General features: G+C 39.5%; 1 protein-coding gene across 5 annotated transcripts in view; it reads right to left on the bottom strand.

The window, feature by feature from the left end:
* fhit (fragile histidine triad diadenosine triphosphatase) overlaps positions 1-15,936 on the bottom strand; it is a 533,753-nt gene that overhangs the window by 98,274 nt on the left and 419,543 nt on the right. For all 5 annotated transcript variants that reach the window (XM_050039363.1, XM_050039362.1, XM_050039365.1 and 2 more), the window contains one exon: positions 11,289-11,357. In XM_050039363.1, the coding sequence (XP_049895320.1) occupies positions 11,289-11,357 (69 nt within the window). The remainder of the gene's footprint in view (positions 1-11,288; positions 11,358-15,936) is intronic.

The raw sequence follows: 15,936 nt of genomic DNA on the forward strand, positions 1-15,936 counted from the left end.
TTATTAATTCTCCGGTTTGAAATAACATACTGTCCATAACAAGAGCATCCTGAGTCCATAGCGTCCATGTAGCTGATAAGTGAAGAGGACTGATAGGGCTGTCGCTACACAAAGCTGTGTGGTTATTAGAGGGCACATCATGTCCATCGACACTCCTCACAGCTTTGAGATGAGATGAGCTGAAATGTCACACTGATAAAGGCAGTAACAAGCTTAAAAGGAGGCAATGAGCTTGAGTGGCATCTTCATTTAAAAAGACTGACATTTTGATTAAAAGTTTAATTTAAATATTTCTAGAAGGAACAGACACTTGATCAGCGTTTCATTGGTTAGATGGATTCAGTTGCACTGGTGAGGAAGAAAGCTAGGCGTAGCACCGGCAGCTGCTTTCTGGAAATAACAGTAACCTAGTATTTAAATTGTAGACTTGAAACCCTTAATGAACCTGTATCGCCAATATAAGATGTGGTGTGGATAATTATACTTGGATGCATCATGATATTCACATTTATTTTAAATAAAACTATAAATAAAGACAGCATACCCTAAAAGAAGGCATGAGTCTGAACATGTTTTAGCATATTAGCTTGTAAATATTTAAATGTAAAGTATACTTTGCTCTGTATAATATCTATTATCAACTGGGAAATTCATGTCTTGATCTTAGACCATAAATAAAGATGGACGATGCACCTCCCCTTACTCCCACTGTACAAGAATAAAGCCAAAATATCCCGGGTATGGTCGCTGCCATCTTGCACTGCTGACTCATTTGGACCTAAAATCTGCGCAGTAGCTATCTCTGTGGTGTAGAGTTCCTGCCTGTACACTCGTCTGACCAATCGCAAGCAGCGCCATTGATAGCGAGCACACTGATTGGCACACAAAGCTGCCAATCATCACAAAACCCACAATATTGCCAAACCCCCTTTTTGTAGCATCAAATAACTAATCTAAACCAAACTTGTTAGAGAAATGAACACTTGAACATACAGCAGAGTAACTAAAACAGATATTTTGAAATCATTTTGAAATTATCATTATTTTTCTAATTTCGCTCAATGGGATGGCCATGGTGTTACATTTTATCATGTTATTCAGGGTAGTTCACTAAATAGCCTGTCCAACATCTGATGAACAAAAAGCACCAACCAAAAAAGGAGAATATTGTGGTATACAATGTGCCAGCAGTGAGTAGTTCACAGAGTTCATTTTTCTTAAACTTGCAGTCTTTTTGCTACAAAATTTCTTTGTGTTTTGCTGAGGTGTAGTGGAGGGGTAGTGACACAAAGATAGGATTTGATACTGAAAACCCTGTATTGATTTGGCTAACTGAGACTGGTGACTTTCTTATTAACTTTGGCTGAACTCTGAAATGCAGATTGCTGTTGAAGCCATACAAGCTTGATTTCTGTGATTTATGTTATCAGATTGAATGGATCAAATCCAAACAGTGAAATGAGTCATTTCACAGGGGTTGTGACACTCAAAAGGTTACAAACACCTCTCTCTCAATGTAAGTCTATAGGAAAAAAGTATTTTGGGTCCCATGGCATCACATGACAGACCAGGTTGTTGTAATTTAAATCTTGGCCATGCCATGTAAAATTGGCTTCAAAGCCAATCACTGTTCCTGGGGGCTTGTTCTAAGTATCTCTAGAAAGCAAATGAGCCTTTGGTCAAAAAACCCTCTTTCCACAGTAGAACAATGACAAAGATCAAAGATGTTAGACCAGTGGGGACTGGCCTCTTTCTCCCTGCAGTTGATTAAAAGGTCGAAACACTTAGTTTGAAAATCCATTGACCTTTCTGAGGTGTAACGCCTTCAGCCCAGAGGGGACTTAAAGATGGTATAAAGAAATGGAATTACTCAGGTAAACATGTCTTAAATACACGACTTATACAGCACCTCTGCTATACTCAACAACTGAAGGACACTGTGGGTCATTCCATTACCTCAACACATTCAGCACCGTAGTCCTGGTACAGCGTGTGTGCTGTGATTCACTCTAGCAGTGCAACAATGCCTGACAGGAAGAGCTGTTTTTGACTCCTTTGCTTTTGAAAACTCTCTGGAGTCCAAGGTCATATTTGTCATTTTGCTCACAGCTGAATTTGGGCTTTGGTAACCAACTAAAAAACAGTTTTTTACCCCCAAGGCGAGGGCATCTCTTTTGTTTGTTCTCAGCAGAAAATGACTTTAAGTCTGACTTTTCATTTTCTTTTGTGGACAGCTCTGCTGGTGATTAGTTTACTGACTTAACTGATGGCTTATAAAAGGTGGTAGCCATTGAGCATTTTTGTTTAAATGTGTTACAAGCAATAATTCATCCATACAAATATGACAAGGGACTGTCTCTCACCCAAAACTGTGTACACGGTAGGATCGATTTTTTTTCTGTGTTTTTTCTTCTTATTTTTTTTCGTCCTGGTAACAGTGCGCCTGTCGGCACAATGGTATTCTTGACGTTCACCTCTCTAATCATGTTTTGACGTTTATCCTAAGTGACCTTTTGGATGAGTCATTTCATTGCACATTTCAGGGCACACAGCATTTCAAATTGTTGGGGCATGGTGAGGAATGGATGAACGAGCAAATCACATAGAATCTTTCTTCTGCTCCCTCTCTCTGGCTCTGACACACGCTCATACCCACATAGTGCTTTGGCATTTTCTGTATCTACAACACGAACCGCTAGTGAGTATCATCTTTGTAATAGTTTCACCATAGTATTCAATTGGTTTGAGGCTATTTTGTGAATGACAAATGATACGTATGAGATCCTGCGGAGCCAAGAGGAATAATTGACTGTGAGAGTGTGCAGTATTTTTAGAAAACTACACAGTACTCAAATAGTGTTCTCTTAAGTGGTCTAAATTAATGTTCATATAAAGCTTCTGGTTTCCCACTGAAGAAGAACAAAACAATGCATTTGTATTTTGATCACTCACACATGATGGAGGAGAACTCACACTGATCAGTACAATTGAGAAAAAAAGAAACACTCTTAGGATTCACACTCTGCATTATTTTTCAAAAAGCACTTATTGATTTCACACAATGTAGATGATGATGGTTTTATTCAGTTTCCATTTATGGTGGGAAGCAAATATTGCTGTTTTGCAGCACTCTTTAAGTTACTTGTCAGCCCCACATGCCAATAGACTTTAGGGGCAGTGAGTAAATAACTGGGGTGCAATTTTACTATGAATTTTCTGTTTATGAATATTGACAACCAACTCAAGTCAACTTCCCCTCGGTGTCTTATAGCACACACAGGGAGCTCTCTGGAGTCTCTAGGTGACCCACAGCTGAAACACATTGTAACACATGTTTAAGGTTGTGAAATGGGTTCTACTTAGGTTTAGGCAACAAAAGTCCTTGGCTAGGTCTAGACAAAGATAATGTTTAGGGTTAAAAGAAATGCTTTTGTTACCTAACAATAATGTAACATGACATAAATGATTATAATTATATAATTATTCAAAATCAGCTGCCATATTATCTAAGCCTGTTCAAGATGAACCCTTTCCATTTTGAACACATAATGAAATGTGCTGATCACAACTTGCCTAATACTGAAGACTCAAACTCAGTCTGTACCTGCTTTTTTTTAAAACCCAACCAGGCTGAACCTGTCACTACTGCTAGTGCTTATTTCATCCATTATTGACTGTAAGATGCACTTGCCTGAACCGGAAGCCAAAGTTTCAAAAAATTAGGTGGACACATGTAGAAGTAAGCCTCCCTCGGCATATGGGTGAGTAGATAATGGCTGAATTTCATTTTTGGGTGCACTATCCCTTTAATATGGTCATCTGTTCGAGGTACGCTACTGCAAGTGTTTACACTACCTAGCCTATACTGCTAGATGTAGCTACATGCTAACATCAGGGAGACATGTAATCTTGGTTACCGATGTTGTTAATTTCTTCTTGATGTGTGGTTGTATTAAGAAGCTTTTATTGGTGATTTTCATGATAAGAATCATTCTCCAGCTGCAAGTGCACTGCCTATGTACATGTAGCTACATGCTAATGTCAGGGAAATATGTAACCATGGCTGCTGATGTTAATTTCTCCACAGTTTTGAATCATATTCCTTCTGGAACATGTCTAATTCTGTTCAGAAGCTTTTATTTGTGATTGTTTTTACGGTAGAAAGGCTTGTTAACCTCTGTTACAGTCATTCCCCGGTTGCAATTACATTGCTAACTTACATGTAGCTACATGGGAACATATGGGAAACACATAAACTTATTTGTGGATGTTGTTAATTTCTCCCTCATTTCAGATCATATTCCTCTGGGAACATGTCCGGTTGTGTTTAAAAGCTGTTTTTAAAGATTTTTTTTTTTTTTTTTAAACAGAGGACAGTAACACTATTCTCCAATACAGTCATTCCCTGGCTGCAATGATGGTGCAGAGACGCCAAGATATGGAAGACCCAGAAGGGAGGGGGCTTCAAGAGACAGGTGTTCCAGCACAGATAGTATTAGGAAAATAAAGTGTTTTTAGACCATTAAAGAACATAAACATATGTACCATGAACACAATTATGAACCTAAAGAGGAACATGATAGGTTGCTATTTAACACTTTTGATGACCCCATTACCTTTCCTCCCTTACCACTCTCAGGACAAAACAAATATTTTAAGACTCAGTACAGGTTTTGAGTGTTCCCAAGCCATTGTTGGCTTTAGACTTTCAGTCTAATTTCCCCCCGTCTTTTAATAGTGTGTAAATTGTGATATACTGCGGAAAAAAAAAAATCCTGGAACAAAGGGAAGGTACAAACAAGGCTTACAAGTATGATGCGCTGTGACAGCTCTTTTTGGGTAAGGTGATGCTTTAAAGAAAATTGAATGTGCCATCTGGTACATCAGAGGGAGACTCAGATACCAATAGAGAGACAGAGGAAGAGACAGGGGATGGAGCAAACACAGAGACAGATAGCTACAACAGTGTTTAGCTGCTGATTCTATTCTCTATCACGGAGCTGCTGTCAGCCCACTGGATCGACCGTGCAGCGCTGGCCTCCCGCGCTGCTCCACCTCATCTAAATGAAATGACAATACAACTGCACTCCCGAGTCCCATCCCTTCTCTTTACAGCGATAAACAGCCCGTTGAGTGTGGCTTCACTGTCATGCACTATCTGCATCTGATAAAGCACTGGACCTGGCAGTGGGGGCGGAAGTAATAAATTGCTTTTTACCTGTCTTACTGTGAGGAACAGTTTTCCGAACTCCACTCTGTTATTGCACTTTTATTCAAGTATATTGTGACACAAGTATTTTACTTCATTGTACTGTAATTCATATCCACTGTTGTTATCTGCACTTATTATGGGCAACTTCAAGAAAGTTGCTTGAAAATACCCACAGATTCAGTTTACATTTCAAAACTGCACTTACTTTTGTGAGAACCGTGGGCCCTAACAGTTGGGCTACATTGGCAACGACTGGCTATATTAGAGTTGGTATGCTCACGATCAATGGCACTGCTTTCGATTGGTTAGACAGGTGGTTGGGCGGTAACTCGATACTGCTGAGATCATTATTGTACAGACTACCGATTAATTGGTTAAACTCTAGTTACAAGTTGTTACTAAGGCGGCACCCACGCCAATGTCTTATTACTTTCTCCTCATAAAAGTGGTGACACCTGATCCTCCCTCTCCTCCACCCAAAACTGCCATTTCAACTGCAGCTGGCTAGTAAGCCTAACTTGCTAAATCCACCATGCTTTTATGCTAACGTTACACTGGTTACAGAAAATGCAGAATACAGTGATAAAAACTTACATCATCACTCAATCCGACCAATTAGAGTTGGGTCTATTTCCGGGTTTGCCAGTCAGTTCTAATGTTTGAGTTTATACCAGGCCCCCAGGAAGTGTGCCTGGCTTTGAAGCCAATGTTTATAGTGGCCAAACAGTGGTCCTGCAATTTCTGGGGTCTGTCATGTGATGCCCTGCTGCCCAAAAGAGTTTTTCCCATAGACATACATGGCGACAGGAATGTTTGTAAATCAGTAAATACATTTTTTTTAAGAGACTGATAGGGGGCTAAGCGGCCACGCTTTGTTTTTTTTACCTACATTCTTGGAACCCATCGGCTGTATTCGGCATCTGACTTCCAGCAGACGGTGATACAGCCTCTGGGGGCAGACCCCCGATTTTTTGGCATTCCGGTTTGATTTGGGCGGAGGAGGCGAATTTCCATTTCCGACTTCCGTTTATATATAAGTAAATATGCTGAACCATTGCGATGGATTCAGAGTTTGCAGTGACGCCAATTATGTTCCGCCTCGTTAGTTCACCGCACGGACCGTTTAACCTGGCAACAACTGCAGCCGGCTCAAACGTGATTGGTCAATATCACGCGGACTACAAACAGCCTACAACCGGAAACCAGGGCTCTTCCGCTCTTCTTCCGGAGGCAAGATCTCCGGGGTTTGCCTACAGACTCTACATTCACTGAATGTGTAGAGTCTATATCTGTATATAGAGACTAGTTTACCTAAAACTTCAAGTGTTTTTTGGGGTGATGAGAGGAGAATTGGCAGAGTTAGTCTCAAAAGAACACTAAAACTGCACAAATATGACAACATTTTGAATTTGAAGCTGACAAAATATAGTAGGTCTCCTAACTGGCTGCAAGTGCCATTTTAAGCTAAACTCTTGTCGGGGGTCATGTTTCTATGTCTACTGGTTGCTCGATGTGAAAGGGGCACAATGGATGAGGGATGGCTGATGCATGAAGTTGGACTGAGGAGTTATCAATACAATATTCTTAATCCTTCATATATCTCAACAAAAGCCAACATAAGGTGGTATAAGGGAGCTGAAACATTACGGTAAGGTAATTGAAATGAGGAATTATCTGCACCTATTTCACTACAAAAATTTAAATAAGGTGGCTGCTGGCTGGAGGGGAGATCACCAGACAGCTAAAAGTTTTTGGTAAGCAAAATGACCTTTGCTAATAACAAGCTAGGCTACTTGCTGTTGGCTACATTGTATGTCACTTCCAGTGAATATCACAACATCAAATTTGTTTTTTTCTGTTTTTAAAAATGTAATGTTACAAATATAGGAGGATAGCAAGTAGGCTACTCACCCATCATTTAAGTCTCCAATCTGATGTCGCAGCTGACAGCTACGTGGTTTGTTTACATGAGGCAACAGCAGTGCATATTTAATGATTTCAGTGTGGATAGTCAATAGTCAGATGATATTTTTCCATTAGTGTCTTTCTGTTCCACTCAGGACCTGGTAAAATTCAGTATACTGGTCTGGTCCGGTGTTTCACTTATATCAAACTGGTTTAAGAATTTTCACACTGGCCCAACCCCACAACCAATGATTTAACTTGCCTCGCATGCTGTGGTCCAGCCAACAATTACGGGAACTGCCCATTGGTTCGACAGCCCATTGGTCTGACATCCCATTGTTCCGACCATATTAAACCCATTGTTCAGAAGTCCCATTGTTCCGAAATCATCATGATGCCCTGTGGTTAAGGTCTGGTTAGGTTTAGGCACAAAAACCACTTGGTTAGGGTCAGGAAAAGATCATGGTGTGGGTTAAAATGAAAAAGAAAGTGACAAACACATAAGCCGTGAGCCTGCTTCGCCTCAAGCCGGTCGCGGCGCACCATATGCCCGCCGCGAGCCGTTCAGCACCGCGGACAGTCGGACTAATGGGATGTCGAACCAATGGGCTGTCGAACCAATGACATGGACCCACAATTACAGAGCAAAGAGTTTTGGAAATAATTCAAAATGACTGGCAACTCTTCTTCAACAGTAATCACTCATGCCTTTACTTGGATTTTAGCCCTCTGAGATGGAATGACAAGTTTTTGTTGTTATTGTTTTTCATCATTATTATTCTTGTGGTCTTCTGTCTTTATTTGACAGCCAGTAACATGGGGTTAGAGAGGGGCATGGCATGCAACAAAGGGCCAGCAGCCGGGAATCAAATCATGGCCAATCTAGTTATGTGGTATGTGCCTTGACCATTAGGCCACTGGGGCGACCGGACAGAAAGGTACATTTGTCAGTGCAGAAAAGCAGACAGACAACAGATGACACCAGATTATCACATTAAGAGGTGATTAACAACAACACAGGGATATGCAAAACGTTCCACTTTGATAGGACAAAGTGTTTCCCAGGTTCAGTGTAACATACCAAAGCACACCTAATTAGTTCCCTATTAAAACATTCATTTGTGTTAATTTACTAAATGAATTATTACTCTGTTACTCTGAAATGGCATTCAATTTGGTGGATGGCAAACAAGTACCTAATTCCGAAATTTTTGAATTATGACTTACAAAAATGTGTCCCATCAAGGCCATACAGAAGCATATAATTTAAATAATTTTCCTACTAATCAAACAATTCGGTAAGCTCTCCTTTGTTGTATGCATCCTTTAATTTGTCACTCATCTGTATATTAAGATGATATGGTGAACCTTTCTTTTGTGGGCTTTTAAGTAAAAAAATAAAAAGAAGAAAGGGACAGTGCTGCCATTTGCAACATCATCATGTAATGTTTGCCCTAAGTGCGCCTTTAAACTGGCTTTGTTTCCTCTCTTTTCACAGTGTAGAGAGAAAAGGTCTTCACCTGCTCTATTGCCTCTTAAATAGTCCTTATGAACAAATAAATGTATTAAATCTATAAAGCACTTAACAGTGGTAAGGTATGAGGAAAACAAACACTGGGCGATTATTCACTGCAAAGAAAACACCTCAAAGAAAAATGTTCTCATTTGCTGGGTGTGACATGGAAAATATAAATGGTGGCGATGCTGCTGCTCTCACAATAACCCTTATGATCACATGCAAATTAAAAACAAACCTATTTATATTTTGCTGCTGGGACACTGCTGTGGAGCTGCACGTTTCATTTCTCCCCTCAGGCACACTGAGGAAGTATAGTGAAGTTCTTTTTATTAAACGTGGTTATTGGAATATTCATATCAAACTCACCAGTCATTGATATTCATTTGCTACAGACTCTCTTGTTACAAATTCAAAATGTCACAGTGAAATTTAAAACAGCCTGAAAGGCATGTTCATTATTTTCTTATTGAAGTGTTGTGGTTCATTGGTTTGGAGATTCTGGCTCCTGGGGGCTGTAGAGCCCGCTGATATTTGTTCAAACTCATCTCTCAGATGTTTAATTAAAGTTATTAGGAGCCACAGGTGAATCAGTTCATTAGCAGTGAATTGTGTTTTCAAATTCCTGCAGTAACACACAGGAGTCTCACTCTCGGAGAACAATGCCAGTTGTGCGGCACTAGAAGATAAATGGAACCACCATCCTGCTGCTGCTGTTATTTATTTATATATTTATGTATTGCCTAACAGGTGAACTAGGTGATTACCTAGAGTGCCATCAGCCAGGAAAAGAAGCAAAGATGCCCCATCAACTTATAAATGGCCATCAAAGAGGTTACCAACGTGCCCATTTCATTTACAGGAATGGAGTGTGGTGCTTAATGTTCAAGCAGGTCATTCTCAGTTCAACACGCATTAAAACTTTTAATGTAGGTAACTTTTATAGATATTTATCAGAGCTCTTGGGTATGCAGATCTTATAAAACACCCAGGGTGGAATGGAAACACAGACAGGGAACAGCAAACACATCTCCCTGTAATGTGCAATGGGTTTACTTGTTTTACATTTGTGATAAAACCAAGCTGCAACCTGTGGAGCTGAAAAATAATGCTAACGCAGTAGTGCCAAAAACTGCAGTTCCTCTAATGACCATTTGAGGCTGGCTCCAAGAGTGAGTCAGTTTTCATAGACCCCCATGTTAAAATGCCCAGCTTTACAGCAGAAATAAACATGATTACAGCCTGGTACAAAGAATGATTTTGGTCTCACCTTGTTAAATGTTTTTAAGGTTTAACGTTATGCATAATTAGGGGCATGGTTGCAGTCTATATTTCAAATCCAACCCCCTCTCTTCCACAGCTCCAGCTGCTCGTCCAAATATGGTCACTTCTGGCTCCAAAAATCCGAGATGGCAACGACCAAAATGCCAAACCTGAGTCCACAAACCAATGGGTGATGTCACAGTGGCTACGTCTGTTATTTCTATACAGTCTATGGGTACAACCACTGAAATGTTAATGTGTGAAAGGCTAAAACATTGTAGTTTAAGTGCAAGTAGAGAACTGTCATGAAGTAAGCAAACTCACTAATATTAGTCGCATCTATGTAAATGTTGCTAACATTAGCCACCCTAAGTTACTGATCAACCCAGACATAATGAGCATGTGTTGGGTTTTCCTCAAAAAATGTAATTTATTACTCTTCACTTTTTCTACTTTTGAAAAGTAATACTTTATTTATTCCTCCCTGCCAATAGTCATTTGTTACACTACTCTTTGTATTATATTTCTGTTACACCACACAAAATTGGTAATTGCATTCTTCTCCTCAAAATTCAGACTTTGCATGTGTGCCTGTTGGGGTAATCACTTGTAATCACAGCTAAGGCTAGAAAGCTTGCAAATAATTTCGGGGGGTTTCTGTTGCCTATTTTCCCAAGGATGTCTGGAAGTGGGAAAGTTAATCATGGAAAAAAGCAACATTTCAACGACCACATATCCAGCTACAAGCCTCATTAGTCTGTCATCACTTGTAGCCTGCAGCTGTCCAAGATTAAAATCCAGTTTTGATTGTTTAGCCTTCATAAGGCTACATTCTCCGCAGCCGAGGAGGGCTCCTCTTTGGTGGGGTGTACTAAGTAAGTAATGGGAATATTTCCAGTTGCTGAATGTTAGTATTTCCATCTTCCAAGCTAGCGTGCTGCTTTGTGCATGCATGACAATTAGGAAAATGAATCTGGGAATGTGATTGATTGTTGGATTTGAAATCATTGAGGGGTTGATAACAAAAGTAAGGCTGTAACAAGTTTTTTGTTTTGGGGGGTAACCGTAATATTACAACTGAGTTCTTTATTAGTAATTTATTACTCTTTACTGGAAAAGTAATACTATTACTGTAATGCATTGCTACACAAATGTAAAGGATAGATAAACTGTTAAAATTAAAGTCTTGTCTTTCCAAAACATCTTCAGTGACAAAATGCCATGGATGTTAAAGACAAAGGTTATTCTGGTCATCTATTCTATTTTACACATGACATAGCAATGACTGAAATAGCAGTCCAGCCAAGGGTGGTTTGATCAGATGCAAGCTGTAATTTGCATGCATCTGCAGGCATTAAGTAGTTAGGATGGCCAAAAAAATCAACCTCTGACCTCATCGTAGACGCTGTCATTCCGCTCAAAGTCCCCTGCCTTCCTGGGCAGCACATGGACGTGGACATGCTGTAAGCAAACAAACAAGAAAAGGCAATGGTTTAGATTTGGCGCTCTGTCTAGAGAAACAGGTACCTTTTCACCTGGGAGTTCTCTGACAGACTGATGTGACAGAGACAGTTCCCATAGAGAGTCTTCATTACTTCACACTACATTGGAGAAGCCAGAGAGGAGCGTTACTGCCGTGCCACAAATCACAGGAGGGTGACCGTGCATTTCATAAAGCGTGCTACCTGCACACCGCAGAGACTCCTTATTTTTATGCTTTTAAGGATTTAATTGACTTTTTCTGCCGCCCCCCTTCTGGTGTCAACCTCCCTGCTGTCACAAACTTGGCCGTCTGTGTGGTTAACTTTGATTTCCTTCTTTGCATGGATGATATGGTAATGTCCCTAAGAAACTGCTTTATCTGACAAAACACACGCTAAGCAAGAAACAAACAGTAAACACTCACTACAGCAGAAACAACAACCTGTTTTCCCTGATAGGCATTCCACAGTCGTCCAATACTTATCAGTACATAAAGTAAAGCCTTAACGTGTGTGGTTATACAGAGTAACTAATCTGGCTTTACACTTTTACTAAAACATTAACAGGGTGATTTACAAGGCAAGACAAGACAATGTGTAAAAACTGCACATATTTTAGACAGCTGAGAGACGAGGAAAGCTAAAAAGTGCCAGCTCTGACGACCTGAGCTGAGAGTCTCTGCCATGGCTGCAAGTCTTGTATGTGTAGTAGATCCTAACACAGGAAAATCTTATAGGTTTATGGCCAAGTGACAAAAGCGAGGGTCATTCCTATGTTCCTAGTTCTACATATGAGCTGTTACCCAGCTCTATAAAGCACATGGTGGGAACCTGAGAGAGATGTTCCCCAGCTCTGTATTGGCTTAATATAACATTGGTTAGGTTAGGTTAGGTTAGGTTAGTTTAGGTTAGGTTAGGCAAGGGGACTAAAATTATGACTCTGAGAGTGATGGAATTGTATTGGTACATGTTTTTTGCTCAATATAGTTGCCCTTTCTGTTAGGAGAACAGTTCCAAAATTAACTGAAGCCCAAGAAATGAGACAAAATAAAGAATCAATCACTAATTCAGGAATGAAAAAAAGGCTAATTAAGGGTTAAAAAAGAGGTTAAGGGCCTTTTTTTTTTTTTTTTAAAGATGGTCTTGGGAATATATTTTAACAATCACAATTGGGCCTTCTGTACCTGCTGTAGAGTATAGGAGCAGCTGGACCAAATCACTACAGGGTTTGGGACCAGTTGGATCTGAGCTAAGACTCAGAGTTAAAGACCAGCAGGATGTAGGACACAGAAAGTGTTTCACTGCAGAGTTCTGAATCATTTGGACCTGGTCCAAGAGCTTTGCTGTGGAGTTCTGGACCAGTAGAGCACAAGTTAGTACTGACTGGCTGAGACAGGTAGATGACATCCTACAAGACTAAGATTCTGTAGGCTGAAGGACGGGCCTATTCTTACAGTGTTTCTTAGCCGGAAAGAGTCAAGTTAAGATGCAGAATTCATCTTTGAGCTGTCAGGATGAACCCACACAGGATCTGAGGAGCTTTGTATTTTAATGACAGTGTTAAAAATACTGCCTTTCCGTGCTGGGAACAATGACTATAGAATCAACAATAACTAATAGAAAAAAGGCCCTTGGAGCAACAGCTGAGTGGGCATGATGGTGTATGTGAATATACAGCTAACAACAAGTGCACATAATGGTTATGACATGAATAAAATAATGAGCAGCCACTGTTCAATGCTCACTGACAACCTCAATATCACTCCCTTCAATCATCACAAAGTGCAGTCTTCAACACTTGTAGATTCCTGGAAAAGTTTCTCTGCAGCACACCAAGCCTTACAAAGCCTTTATGACAGCTGTATCACTAATACATATGCTTTGCATTGTATATAAGACTCTTACAAATCAATGCTCTACAATAGCTGAAACTTGTAGTACCACTGCCAACATTTCTCCATGTACTCAAGACATGACATGACATTTGTGCTCTTTGTCCTCCATAACCAGATAAACATTTATTTATCTATTAGCCGAGGTCAAATGACTTTGTTGGATCTCAACATTTTTTTTTTTTTTTGTAATTAATGTCATCACTCTTTTGACTTTGGGGGAAATTATAGGTAATTTCAACACAGTATTTAAATTATTCATCTCAATCACAACAAAAACCTTCTTTGAAATACTGTCACGTCAGCAGTGACTTGTAAACTGATGTGTTTCGATGATGCATATTGGATACTAACGTTGTGTCACCAGGTGCGAATAAAACAATTTCATGTAAAGTCAATGTACATACATGATTAGATACGAATTACCACCAGGCGGCGTGATGAACGTGATGCGAAAAAAGCAAATTAAGCCATGCTAATTAAGCAAATAGTGCTATTTTGCATCATGCACTTATTTGTGAGTTGAAAAATCTGAACTTGACTGACCAGTTCGAGTCACGCAAGCCAATCAGCATTGAGATCCTATGACGAAGAGGACGTACAGGTGGGAGCTCATTAATTGATTCAGCTATTTCATGCATGTATGACGTGAGTTATTCCTGCATATGAAGTGAGTCAACACAAAATATTCTAGCGTTCAAACTCACGCGAGTAATGTGACGCAAAAATTCACACAACATAAGGAAAGCTTTTCACTTCCTTATTTCATTATAGTACAGTATCCTGTTTCCAACAGACATGATATTAGATCGTCAGTGAATAACTGAACTTCTGTACTATGCACCCTGAGAAACTGTTTAGAAATGCAGCATTCATAGTAGACATAAAATCGTTATATGAGGAATGTAACTGTTTCTGTTATGCATGTCCTACTTTATTGTCTGAAGGTTTTGGGGGATTGTATATGCTCTTATGTGACAATGTGTTTACTTTCATAATTTTGGCCGACTGTCTCTCACAGCAAGAATTAGGTTGGGGTGTATGTCCACTCTGAACGCAGTAGAATTGCTGTGCTTTGTTACATTATCACCGATTTACAGACATACACAGGGCATGGTCACAGTGTGACATGTCTGTTGCAGCATGGTCCACAACAAAGCTTGTCCATTAAAATCAACTGTGGCTGCTGTGCTGATCACAGAAGCTGTGTGCACCTGTGCAGGCATCATGCTGCTCATTTTCACTTTTACATGGCTGGTCTATTATATATATATATATATATATATATATATATATGTATATATATATATATATTGGTTTGGTTGTTGGTTGTTTTCTTCACTCATCTCTGCACCCTCCAACATGTAACAACTACATAGAACATAGGGGAGAGCGGGGTTAGTTGAGACAGTGCTTTTGAAACAATTCAGAAACCCACTGTACCTATTCCATTCACCTCGCTCACACTCAAGCACACCCTTTTCACTTTTAACCTTTAAGTGGACACTTTGCATTTTATTAACAGTTTTGAAATTGACAGGCTGTAAGGACTTTTGGCACTCTTTTGCTATTTTTCTTCTACCATACTGTTTTTAGTTATGTCACATACAAAAACATGGTGTTGGAAAGCTGATTTTCTGGCATATCAGTTGATGCTAGCTTTAGCTGTCTGAAGTTTTGTTGGTAGCTAACACAGGATTCCAAAGTCTGTCTAGGACAGTATTGTTTTTACCTTGCTACAAATCAACAAAAAGTAGACAAAAACAAGACAAAGACATTTCCGATCTGAATAACTTACTAACTTGGTTTGAGCTTTATCCCATGATCATTATTCTTTGACTCACGTTTAGCCTGTGATTTAGACTGCTAAGATGAACGAATATGTTCAAAATATTTTTAATGAACTTGCTTTAGGTTATAGCCAATGGTCTTTTTTTAAGGTATGTTAAGCCTTTTAAGACATTTACACTGCCAAGATGAATTTATGGATCATGAGCATATTTTGAATGTAAGGAGTTCAACTATATTTCATTCATTCATTCAAACCTTTATTCAAGACTCGGGAAATCAATTGAGGGAGACCCTAAGCAAACAAAGAACAATCATGCATATCAACTAAAACAAAAATGAACAGCAATAAAAAATATATATATAAATAAATAAAAACAATAGCAACTAGTCCATACCCATTGAGTGCACAGTTGCCCACATACAGTTACACATGGTGTGTGTTTAGGATACAGGTCATAGGAAATTGCAGATTAAATAGTCAACTGAACCCATTAAGAAGAGCAATGTATTCAGACAGAGTTTTTGTGAATTTGATAGTACGATTGCTTTATTGAAAGTACAGTAGCACGATTGCCAATAGTGGGATAGTTAGTGGGCTAAAACTGTACATTAGTAGCTGAGGTAGCACGTTGAAAGGCAGATAGTTAAAGTGTTTATATGTTGTATTGACTTAAAAGTGGGGTGCACTGATAGAATGACTGACTGACTGACAGAATGAGAGTTTCCGTGATTATGTACAGCATACCATACCATGACTTAGTCATAGCAAATATTAGAAAATAACAACATTCGGCCACAGGGGGAGCCACAGCGATTGGTCGCATTTTAGCCATTTTTAAGCATTTTTCTGTTGTTATAGCGCCACCCAGTTGCCAA

The sequence above is a fragment of the Epinephelus moara genome, chromosome 24 (genome assembly GCF_006386435.1).
Source record: "Epinephelus moara isolate mb chromosome 24, YSFRI_EMoa_1.0, whole genome shotgun sequence".
Classification (NCBI taxonomy): Eukaryota; Metazoa; Chordata; class Actinopteri; order Perciformes; family Serranidae; genus Epinephelus; species Epinephelus moara.